The sequence below is a fragment of the Stegostoma tigrinum genome, chromosome 22 (assembly GCF_030684315.1).
Source record: "Stegostoma tigrinum isolate sSteTig4 chromosome 22, sSteTig4.hap1, whole genome shotgun sequence".
Taxonomy (NCBI): Eukaryota; Metazoa; Chordata; class Chondrichthyes; order Orectolobiformes; family Stegostomatidae; genus Stegostoma; species Stegostoma tigrinum.
In genome coordinates, this window is record NC_081375.1 from 37,387,272 (window position 1) to 37,399,520 (window position 12,249).

At 41.8% G+C, this 12,249-nt stretch overlaps 2 protein-coding genes across 5 annotated transcripts in view; one reads left to right on the forward strand and one right to left on the reverse strand.

Annotated features, from left to right (window-relative positions):
* mycbpap (mycbp associated protein) overlaps window positions 1-4,495 on the reverse strand; it is a 95,693-nt gene extending 91,198 nt beyond the window's left edge. The window contains exons 1-2 of one of the 3 annotated variants that reach the window (XM_059653783.1): window positions 4,118-4,492; window positions 2,947-3,200 (exon numbers count right to left, since the gene is read on the reverse strand). In XM_059653783.1, the coding sequence (XP_059509766.1) occupies window positions 2,947-3,010 (64 nt within the window). In that variant the 5' untranslated portion in view covers window positions 3,011-3,200; window positions 4,118-4,492. Of the gene's footprint in view, window positions 1-2,946; window positions 3,201-4,117 lie in introns of all 3 variants that reach the window. The other 2 variants (XM_048555654.2, XM_059653784.1) reach the window with 2 other exon arrangements.
* A 3,109-nt stretch (window positions 4,496-7,604) lies between these two features.
* mfsd6l (major facilitator superfamily domain containing 6-like) lies at window positions 7,605-11,239 on the forward strand. Of its 2 annotated transcripts, none has more exons than XM_048555416.2 (2): window positions 7,605-7,933; window positions 9,252-11,239. In XM_048555416.2, the coding sequence occupies exon 2, from the start codon at window positions 9,291-9,293 to the stop codon at window positions 11,235-11,237; it is 1,947 nt and encodes a 648-aa protein (XP_048411373.1). In that variant the 5' UTR covers window positions 7,605-7,933; window positions 9,252-9,290; the 3' UTR covers window positions 11,238-11,239. The 2 variants fall into 2 exon arrangements, with proteins under 2 accessions (XP_048411373.1, XP_048411371.1); XM_048555414.2 differs by having other exon boundaries at window positions 7,605-7,645.
* Window positions 11,240-12,249: the final 1,010 nt, after the last annotated feature.

Here is a 12,249-nt window from a genome sequence, read left to right on the forward strand (position 1 = left end):
GTCAAGTAGAGGTGTAGTGTGGGAATTCCAGGATGTAGGGCCCAGGTATATGTTGGCACAAACATCCATGGAGGAGTGATTAAAATCAGGGATAAACAAAAAGTCAGAATTGGTTCCCTCTACTTGCCCCATCATTCACTCTCAGGTCAGATACAACACAAATTAAGTACAGGGTAATGCTCCTCTACAATGTTCTATCAAGCACTTTGGAGTGGATTACAGCACAGGTTCCATACAAGCATCAGGCTCTCTTCACAATGTCACGTGAAACTTTGAGCACAAAATGAAACTCCACAAGGGATATAAAAATCAACACAATGTTCTCACAATTAATTAAGGAAAAGAGGGTGATCAGGAGCAATTTGGATCTCTTGGTAAGTGGTATTGTCAATGGAAATAAAGAAAAGGTTTACATATTGAATAACTACTTTGTGTCAATATTTACAATAGGAGGTGGCAGAATGATGGACATTCCAAGGGAAGAAAATACAATCAACAAAATTAACAAAAACAAGATAACTTATGAAAAAGGAGACACATATCCCCAGCACCAGATTGTTTCCATCTCCAAAATTTACTGAACGTAGATGAGGGCAAAACATGGTCTGTCTGTATTCTTCTGAAGCTCAATCAATTCTGAATCTGTTCCCAACAATCTTCAAAATTTCACCTTTCTCCTTGCTTTTTATTAAAGGCATGAAAGGGTAACAAGAAAATTATAGATCTCTTAACAAGACATTCCTGGATATCCAAGATAACAAAGTGTGGGGTTGGATGAACACAGCAGGCCAAGCAGCATTTTAGGAGCACAAAAGCTGACCTAGAGCCTTCATCAGAAAAGGGGGATGGGGAGAGGATTCTGAAATAAATAGGGAGACAGGGAGAGGGGGACTGAAGATGGATAGAGGAGAAGATAGGTGGAGAGGAGAGTATGGGTGGGGAGGTAGGGAGGGGATAGGTCAGTCGGGGGAGGACGGACAGGTCAAGGGGGTGGGATGAGGTTAGTAGGTAGGAAATGGAGGTGTGGCTTGAGGTGGGAGGAGGGGATAGGTGAGAGGAAGAACAGGTTAGGCAGGTGGGGATGAGCTGGGCTGGTTTTGGGATGCAGTGGTGGGAGGGGAGATTTTAAACTGGTGAAATCCACATTGATGCCATTGGGCTGCAGGGTTTCCAAGCAGAATATGAGTTGCTGTTCCTGCAACCTACGGGTGGCATCATTATGGCACTGCAGGAGGCCATCATTAGCAAACACGTATGTGGTTTATATGAATGATATGGAAAGTTCTCCTTGCTAATGCCTAGTAGTTTGCCCCACATTGGGAGAGCTGTTCCACAAGCTTGTGAAGTTACAGCCTGACTTTGTCAGTTTGGTCTGATTCCATGACTGTGATTATGTTCTAGACATCACCACCACCATCCCTGGGAAGTCCTATCTGATTGGCAAGGCAGACATAGCACCCTTAACATAATGAAACATTACAAATAGTGTCACAGGAATTTTGAAGAACGAAGTATGACACTAAACCTCAAAGGAAGCGTTATGTTGGACAATCAAAAACTCTAAGGGAGTGGGTTTAAAGAGGAAAGCAAGTCAGAAAGGTGAAGGGAATGGAGAGAATTTTAGAGCTTGGGGTTGAGGCAACTGAAGGCACAGTCACTAATAGAACATAGAACATTTCAGCGCAGTACAGGCCCTTCGATTCTCGACGTTGCGCCAACCTGTGAAACCAATCTGAAGCCCATCTAACCTACACAATTCCATTATCATCCAAATGTTTACCAATGACCATTTAATTATCCTTAAAGTTGGCGAGTCTACTATTGTTGCAGGCAGGGCATTCTGTGCCCTTACTACTCTCTGAGTAAAGAACCTGCCTCTGACATCTGTCCTCCATCTATCACTCCTCAATTTAAAGCTATGTCCCCTTGTGCTTGCCACAGTATAGCAATTATGATTGGGAATTGTAGTTGTCGGAGGAGGCTGTTTACAGACTGTTAGCTGAAGTTGTAGCTCATGGAATTGAAGGCTACTTATTGACCTGAGGAAATTGTTACAATTCACCATATTTATGAACAACTTAGAAAGACAAAGAGGAAACTACCTGGGACTTGATGCCTAAGAAAATGGTAGAAGCATAAATAATCAGTTATTTCAAAAGGTCATTGGGTGGGTACTTGATAGAAGTAGACTTGCAGGATTATGGAATGGGACTGACTGAATTGCTCTGCAGAAAGCCAGCAGAGACTTGGTGGGCTGAATGATGTTCTTTGGTGATTCTATGACCATATGCAAATTTGCCAAATCAAAGGTGGGGGGGGGAGGTCTTTGCATGATGGAAATTACAGGAGATATTGATAGATTAAATGAATGAATATAATGAGCTATATTTCAATGGCGTAATGTGTCAGAACCTAAAAAGGATAACTTTTTCTAAATGTAAGAAGCTAGAAATTGCTATATGTACAAAGAGACACGTGGACTTATTTACATAGATTATTATTAAAATATCACAGTGACCTCGCTTTCATCACAAGTCCTCTATGTGTTATCACCTATCAAATATGTCCCTACGTATCGCGGAATGTATGTTTGAATCCTCCCAATCAGGTTATCACCCGTACAAACCAGGTTTTATCAAAGTTACAAATGAAATTCTATGTGACTGACGAGCGTAAACTTTCCCTCTTTGTTCTTCTCAACTAGTTTTCAGCCTTTGACATGATTATCACTCAGCCCTCTTGCAGGAGCTGTCCAAGTTGGGTTTCTTGACCCACGTCACTCCCAGAGAATCTTTACTGCCCAGGGATAGCCCACATTCCTCACAGGAGGCTGGAGGTACTTTGAGGCCCTACGTCCCCAGGGTAGAGTTCGCAGTGCAGGAGCATCCTCCATGTCTCACTGTGGCGAGATGGGGAATAGAACTCTGCCTCCCCCCTCACTCCTACCTGGTGAGCTGCGCAGGGTGGGCTCTCTCCGGGAAACTTTCATTGGAGTCCGTGTCCCCATCATCTGAAATCAAAGCCAGAGGGCTGACAAAGCACAACAGAACAAAGCCAGGTCCGTCTCCGGGTGCAAACCCCAGGCACGGACGCCGTCTCCGGGCAACCGCCCTTCCCGACACTTCCGCCGTCTCCACAGAAACCAGACAACTGCAGACCGTGCACGGTGTGGTCAGAGTGAGCAAGAGGCTTATACTGGGCTATTGCAGAGGGAGAGAGAAGAATTTTAGTCTGGATTATTACAAAGACAATAGGTTGTAATGAGTTATTTACAGGGAGAGCGTTATACTGGGTTATTTCAAAGCAGGAGAGAAAGACGTTAGATTTTGTTAATAGCGACGGATTTGAATGGGCACAGGAGTAGGATCAGACTGGGTTAATAGACTCGGGGAGTGGGGATTAGACTGGGTTATCAGAGAAAGAGAGGAGTTTAGTCTGGATTATTACAGAGAGGAAATTGCCATGGTGCAGAATGAGGCCGTTTGGCCCATCATCTCAGCACTGGTTTTCTAAATGAGCATTATGACTTGGTGCCATTTTTTTCTGCATTATATCTTAGGCCTGAATATTTTTTTTTGAAAAATCATATGCACTTTTGAAAACCTCAATCAATCTGGCTGTCACCACGATTCCAGGCGCGGTGTTTCAGATCTGAACCACTCGCTGTGTGAAAAGGTTTGTCTCCTATCACATTTGCTTCTTTTAGAAATTTCCTTCTCATTTTTGATCATTGTATGAGGGAGCAGTTTGTCCATATGTACTCTGCCAATCCCCCTCAATGAAACCTCCTCTTAGCCTTCTCCTCTCTATGAAAGCAATCCCAACTTCTCCAATCTATCTTCCGCCTTTGAACCATTCCTGTAAGGGTCCAACGCACACTGTCGAATGTTTTTGCATCCTTTCTAAAGTGTGGGAGCCTTGAACTGTGTACAGTGCTCCAGCTGATGTTTTAACTATTATGGTATACAAATTCAGAATAACCTCCTTGCTTTTGTAATCCATGCCTCCATTAATAAAGCCTAAGATAATGTTTGCTTTATTTTACAGCTCACTGAATTTGAATTGAATCATTTATTGTCACGTGTATTCGATATAAAATACATTGAAAAGTGTGTACCATCGCAATACATAGGCGCCATTCACAGCAACTTAGAATAAAATGAAAAGGTAACTTGAAGAGAGTCCAACTTTTCCTTCTCCACGGCTACGGCATGCTGCCGCCAGAATCCTGCTCCGGGCTTCCCAGTCCATGCCTTGCCGTTACCGGGGGCCCACTCCACGTGGAAACGAACGTCCTGCTCCAGGTTTCACAGGCGACTGACCGACTCTGTAGCCGAACTGCCGCTTCGGTACATTGTTGAAGTCGCCTTCCTGTTGGCGGGGGCGGCGGCACTGAGACGAAGAGGACACGCCCAGGCATCGATTACTCTGTGCTGGCTCTTTGTACCTATTTTTCTAATCAGTCCGTACAGAGATATTATTACACATCTCTGGAGCAGGTGAGACTTAAACCTGGCCTTTCTTATTAACCCACGTTTCCGTGTGACTATCAATTATTTCCTTAATAATGATTTCAATTTTTTTTCCATCATAGAAGTCAAGCTGGCTGGTTTAAGATTTCTAGGCTTACTCTTACAATCTGTTTAAGCAAGTAATAGTTGAGAATACAAATAAATGTGTACCGATTACATGAAAAGCCCGAAGGTGTTGAACTGTTTGGATATTTTCTGGATTGAAAAGGGTTTTTGCCATGTGGTTGCTTGGAAAATGGGCCAACCGTTTAATGTGTGCTGTACTTTAGCTGCTTTACAGTCCTTTACAGGAAATCTTCGGATAAAAGACATGCAGAGCCTAGAGGGAGAGAACAGCATGGGGTTTATGACCCTTAATGGCTGAAAAACCTGGCTTTGAAAAAATACATCCCTGTGCTGATGGTTGCCTTAGTAACCCTTTCAGGACTAGAGTTCGGTTTGACCAAGGTTTGACAAGAGGAAGAGATCTGAAGCTACATGGCTCTTTCTCTCGAACCCCCACTCCCGATTCCCCAATTATCTGGGGAATGTGACACTTTCCAAATCTCAAATTGTCTTATAAACCATGAAAAGTTGACCTGACCACTTTCCAAAGACTCTGATCCTGCTTGATTTTATTCCAACCTGAAAACCTTCGATCAGTCTTCGGCTGTCAGCATTTCCATTTTATTGACAATACTTTTTTTATCCTCTTGTTTGTTTCCAGACAGATTTTTAAAATTTTGTTTCTTTTTTAAATACCTCATCTTTGCAGAGTCTGTTATTCTTTGTGTTAGCATGAGTGTTTTTGTTTGGAGAAAGTAGACATGATTTGGAGAACAGGCTGTGCATGCACACAGCTATGCATTTAGGATACAGCCTATCTCACCAGGCTATTGCTATCCTCCTGTAGTTTACCACTGCACTCCTCACTGTTTACTACCTTACCAATTTTCACTTCATCCACAAACTTCTTGATCATATTCTCTACGTGTTAAATCCAAATCATTAATATATACAACAAACAGAAGTGGGTCCATACTGAGCTCTCCAGAACTCCACTGGAAACACATCTCTAGTCACAGAATTGGCATAGAGGTTCAGTGCAAAAGACAAAGGGTTGTTAATGGTAGTGAAAGAAAATGGAGATGTAAATGGGTGTAAATTAAAGGGTGAAAGGGAGAGAATGTAATGAGACCAATTGCTCTAACATATCAGGTTCAGTGTCAGATTGTACTTTATAATACTCCTACAAAGCTTTTTACTTGTTTTATTGTGTTGCAGGTGCTATGTAATTACAGGTTATGATTTAACTGGAATACTCAGTACAAACCAGAAAATGCTGGGAACACTCAAGGTCTGGTAGCATCTACAGAGCGATTAAAAAGAGAGAACTTTCAAAATCATGACTTTTCTTCACATGTCATCAGATACCGTTTGAATAAAGGATGAAGTACAATTGTGAATTTCAGCCAGGATCTTCATGTGACAGAGAGATTGGTACACAGAGATATTCGGTTGCATGGGCAGGAGTCCCATGAGATCATGGAATCCAGAGTACCGATCAGCTCCTTTGCTTTTCATCTCAGGTGCCACACTGCCTCTTTGTGAATCAAACTATCATGCAGCTTGATGGACAATGTGTTGTCATTCTAAACATGTGGAACCATGATACTGTACTTCAAGGGCAGCTTTGGGGTATCCTTTTAGAGTTTTGTGCTCCCCTGGAATGTTTGAGTGTTGAAAGAACATGACTTGCTGGGGAGTTAGTTTTCAGCTATGCAGGCTCTGTGTCTAGGCCATTTTTGTTTGAATTCTTTTTTATCTTCATTCATTGGATGTGGGCATTGCTGGCTAGGCCAGCATTTATTGCACATCATTCATTCTGCTGGATAACTAACTGTCTTCTTGAATCTCTGCAGCCCTTCCAGTTTTGGGACACCAAAATGCTGTTAGGGAGATCCATAATATTTACTCAGTTACAGTGAAAGAATGGTGCTATATTTTGAAGTGAGGATAGTGCGTTGGTTGGCGGCAACTTGCAGCAACTGTTGCTTCCACATATCTGCTACCACTTTTCTAAATCATTGAGTTTATGGTTTTGAAAGGTGCTGTTAAGAGAACCCTTGGTGGACTATGGCAGTGCATCTTGTAGATGGCACACATTACTGCCACTGTTCATCAAGGATGATTTTTGAAGGTGATGGATAGGGTGCCAGACAAATTCAAGGAAAATGCTAAGAATCATTATGAACTCGTTGTAATAATTAACTTGATAAAAGTATTGATTCAATAAATCGTGAGGGCATGAAAATTTGAATGCCCAAGAAACTCCAAAACAATTCTGCAATTGCTGTACAATGGTATCACTGCATCTGTCAAGAACAACCTTCGACCCTGTTTCACATATTCAATAAGGATCGCATACGATTGCCTTCAAAAATCCAGATTTGAGCCCAGCAAGACTGTGTGATAACGCTCTTACGTATAGAATTTATTAGAAAATGGCTGTTCACCAATGGTGTCAAAGATCAACTACTCTGATGTCACTCAGTATTAGATAATACCTAGCTGCAGAACTCTTTAAACTCATTGCCCCCGAACCAAATTGGAATATTCCGCTGGAGCAAATCAAGGATCCCATTCATCCACAAAGCTTCCTCGCAACACCATGCGATGCTGGCAGCCTGTAGATGGTGCTGCTGAGGGAGGTCATATTCCGCCGGGGGAGCAGCCAGTGCTCCCAGACGCCCACCAGCCGGTCCTCGAGGGTCTGATCCAACCGGCGGGAAAACAAACCGAAAATCTGTTTTTGAAAGGAAGACAGTCCACGCGTGGAGGATGGGGGGCGGGGTTATCTGGTAGCCTAACGCGGGGAATCACGTGGTGAATGACATGGGACGATGGGGGACTAACACGTGCCCCGCATTCTGCTCGCTGATTGGGAGGCCGGTGTGAGTGACGGCTCACGCGCCCCACCCATTCCTCCACACTGGGCGTTTGTCCGAGGCGACCCCGGTCTGAAATCTCAGACGCGATCCGTCAAACGGGCCTGGTCAGTAAGTCGGTGGCGGCTGACTCCTGGGAGGAACAGGCTGTGGTTTTTGAAAGTTGTCTGGCTTTCATTTGCTGAGGTGCGAGGTCACATCTGAGTCTAACATTTCCTGCTAATATTTCCTCATTAGCTTGGATTGGCCGACCTGTCCCGGCTGTAACTTTTGCCCAAAACAAATCTCTGATTTCACATTTTAATCGGTAGGCAGCGAAGGAGGGAAGTTTTGTCTTCCATGTTCTAATAACAACTTGCATTTGTGTCGTGCTTGTATCATCGACAAACATCTTGGAGCGGCTTCACGGAGATACTCGGATGTTAACTGGTCAGATGAGACGTTAAGAAGGGGTGGTCAGCAGTTTGGACAGAGGTTAGTTTATAGGAAGGTTTTATAAACAATAGAAAACGAAGTCATAACGATAAATTGATGGGAAGAAGAGGGGGAGGAAGGAATGATTTGGTGGAGGTTACAACAATAGGATGACACCATGAAGGGCTTAATAAATCAATCCAAGGCTTTGAGAAGCGCGATGTCCAGAGTGGGAAGGAAACTGCGTAGTAGATACCTGGCTGAGTTGAGTTTACAGTGAGGTTAACCAGTGAAGCATAGTCATAGTTAAGGGGCTTAACGTAAATGAAGACTCGGGATTGTTTTAGGGGGAGGAGTGTGCCCTGATGTTACTGGTGCAGAGGTCAGAAGGTCCTTGGATGGAGAGGAAGCACAATCCAAGTTGCAGGAAAGATGAAAAGGATATGCGGTGAATGAAGACAATGTGGTCAAAGACTTAGGTTCTTTTTGCAAAGGGGTGGTAAATAATGTAGCAGTCTCAAATTACATTTTTGAGGGACATTTTGGTTCTGTGATAAGGGGGAAAAACCTGATGGAGAACAATCAATAGGTTTGATGTAGTGGACTGGTTGGAGAATTTAGGGAATGTATGGTGGAGATGGGCATGAGTTCAGTAGGTAACAATAATCAAGAAATGTTACAATATCAGGCATCATGTGGGATCCAAATGGGATTTTGAATGATCTACAGATTAGTTGGAATGGGTTCAAGGAAGTCCCATGGATGAGCTTGTAAAGGGAAAACTGGCAGACAGGAGAGGAATTAGAGAAAACTAGAAGGCTAGGGCAGAGGAATCTAGAGTAGGCTTTGCGTAGAGAAGCAATTGAATGAATGTTCTTAATAATAGAGCTAAAGGCCGACTCTCATTTAGGAATGGATAAATCAGTTTATGGACATGGCTGGTAGTGGAGAAGAGAAACTGAAAACTATTGTTGATCTCCAAGATAACCCAAATAGAGCATGTAAAAATAGTTTAATTGCTTTGCTAGATAGACATTTCACATTTTAATTAGGAACTGTGTAATATGAAAGATGGTATCAGAGATAATGGGAACTGCAGATGCTGGAGATTCCAAGATAATAAAATGTGAGGCTGGACGAACACAGCAGGCCAAGCAGCATCTCAGGAGCACAAAAGCTGATGTTTCGGGCCTAGACCCTTCATCAGAGAGTCTCTGCTGAAGGGTCTAGGCCCGAAACGTCAGCTTTTGTGCTCCTGAGATGCTGCTTGGCCTGCTGTGTTCGTCCAGCCTCACATTTTATTAATATGAAAGATGTATTGTTTAGAGATCTTGAATTAAATCCATTTTTTGTCTAATTTTTTTGGTTGTTTTTTCAGATTACCAACTGGAATGTTTTTTGGGAAAATTATAGAGCCATGAAGAGAAACAAACAGTGGAATGTCAGCAAAGCACTGGCTCTTGCCAGTCTCTATCACTTTCTTCATAGTGCAGCAGCAGCCTGTGTGGTTCCGTTCCTTACTATATACTTCAGGCAGCTTGGATTGACTGCACAATTTGTTGGCATTATCATGGGAGTAAAGTATTTTATCTTCATGCTTTGTACTCCCTTTTGGTCTTACTGTGCTGGGCGCCATAACAAAAGGAGAGTTCTTATACTTGGTTCCTTGTTGTCATCAGTAGGAGCAGGCCTTCTATTCACACTCATTCCACCTATAGATAAGGAAATAGAATACAAATTCTGTAACAGAAGTATATATGCAAAAAACGGTTGGAATCAAAATACAAGACCAGAAGTCAAAGACCATATCAGTGACATTAAGATGAATAAATTTGCATATACCATTCTTCCAACAGTAGTGAATGGTGCTTTAACAAGCCTTCCTAGTTCAACACTCCAAGCTGAAATTGAAGAAAACTTCCCGAGGCTGACCACTGTTGAATCATCTATTACAAACAGAATCAACCGTCTAAAACGGCCACACAAGACTGAACTGAGCAATGTTACATATTCATATGTATCAACTCCATCAGAAAATAGAGGTAGTACACAAACTGGAGATGATAATCGTCAATCAAAGTTGAACCAATTTCTGCAGATGAAAGACTCTGGCCATGTAAGAACCAAGGTAGAATCTGCCAAGCATTTTCCTTTTAAAGAAGATAACAAGGAGAAAAACAGTACTTTAGATGTTTATTCTACTTCAGTTAACAGTGCCATCATGAAAAGGGATGTTGCTTTGAAAACTGGCTCTGAAGACCGATTAGAAAAGCAGCACATTAACACTGAGCCTGATCACAGTTTTAAAATTCTAGACAACCAACACCAGACACTCGTGCTTATTTTACTAGCTGTGGCTCTATGGGAAGTTCTAGCATCAGCTTTGGAGTGGGTTGCAGATGATGGGCTCTATGACTATCTGGACTGTGTTGACTCTGTTGACCGTTATGGTAAACAGTGGATTTGGGGTTACTTGGGCACAGCTGGAGCATCTTTTAGCATAGGGATTCTTGTGGATAGGCTGCACTGTTTTATTAATGCATATACTTCTAGGATTGCAGTGCATTTTTATGGTTATGCAGTGTTGATTACATTGACACTTCTTGTTGGTGTGTTCTATCCAATTCATACAGCTAAGAAAAATGACATGATAAACCGCACTGTCAAAGGATTACATCTGTTGGGAGGTGATGGAAGGGCTATGTTATATGTGATCACAGTCTTTATCACAGGAGCTATTAGATCTACAATAAACAACTTCCTGTTCTGGCAAATGCAGAACAATGGAAGCAGTGAGACTTTTATGGGCATTGCTGTAGCAATTGGATTTATAGCTGAAGTTCTACTTTATCTTTTCAAGGACAAAATGTTAAAGATCTTGTCATTCTCTGGATCAGTGGCATTTGGACTTGTTTGCCTCACAGCCCAGCTGCTTTATTATTCGTTCCTCTGGTCCTCTTGGGCAGTATTGCCTATTCAAATCCTGAATGCTTTTAGCAATGGTGCCTTATGGTGGGCTGTTTGGGGACAAGCTAATGATTTAGCTACCCCTGGTATTGAAAGAACACTCCTTAAAATCTACCATGTTTTATCCTTTGGTCTAAGTGCAAGCATTGGCAGTGTTTGCAGTGGCTTCATTGTGAACAATTTTGGCATAGAAAGACTTTATCAAGCATGTTCAGCTATTGCTATGGTTTGGTTAGTGGTCTTCCTCATTGTACAGTCAAAAATTCCTCGGCAAAAGAGGGTAAACTATTCGCGGCTCTTAGCTGATACCAGTGATATGAGTGACTCGGATGATGAGCAAGGTAAAGATTGGCTTATTACAGCTCTGAAAAATGATGACTTTTACAGAAGTAGTTAGTCTTAATAGGTTTATCTCTTTAGTCCATTCCTTGATGAATATATATGAAATCTTTATATTCAGCACAAATGCCCTGGTTGTTGCTTTAAAGTCTAAGCCAAAGTGGACATCTGGAATGTAAATTTTCAGATGACAATTTAATAACCAATTAAAGCTTAAATAATTTGTGCTTTTCAAGATTAGTACGCTAACTCTGTTTGTGTGATTCTCTTTTGAGGATGGCTGTTTTAGCTGCAAATTTATGGGATAGAGATTTATTTTTAAAAAAGTAAATTATGGGAAGTTTATAATTTTTGAATATTTGAAAATATTTGTTTTGAGATGGAAATGTTCCTTCAGTAGTTGTCAAGTCATAACCTCAATGACCAGATGATGTTGCCTGTGGGGGTGTTTTCATCGTTGTAATATAAGGCTATTGTATGATATACTTCTATGCCAAGTGAGTGCTAACGGAACCAGAATTATTCTGGATTGACTGTTTTCTAGTCCATTGCTTGAAATGAGACAGGCTAGTAATACAGATCTCCCATTTATGGTGTATCTAATGTACAAATAATTTAAATACAAAAATTGCATTTATACAGCACCTTTTTATCATGCAGTCATTCAGCATTTGTTGTCACTTCGGCCTTAGTAGGATCACTTGTCATGCTTCTTTCCGGCTTTCTTAAAAGCTTTCAACATTTCCAACGTTATCCGTCCCATCTAATTTTATTACATCTACTATTTTTATCCTCATTTTCTCTTTCAGTTGATGGTAGAACAAGCTGTCTTTCTTTGTTTAAAATCTCTGCTTGGCGCTCTCTCTAGCTTTCTCTCTGTCACTGTTGCTGTCTCGTTCTTGCGCTCTCTCTCTCTCTCTGTCACCCCCTTGCCTTATCTAACTATTTGGTAATCCTTTTGATTCCTGAACTTTTATTCTTGGTCTACACCACTCATTTGTCTTTCTGTTCAACTGATTCTGAGCATCCACTGCTGTACCCAAATTTAATTTGTTATCCTCCTTTCACTT

Bases quoted from the DNA above. Each gene is read 5' to 3' on its own strand.
- mfsd6l (XM_048555416.2), top strand. From the start codon at position 9,291: ATGAAGAGAAACAAACAGTGGAATGTCAGCAAAGCACTGGCTCTTGCC.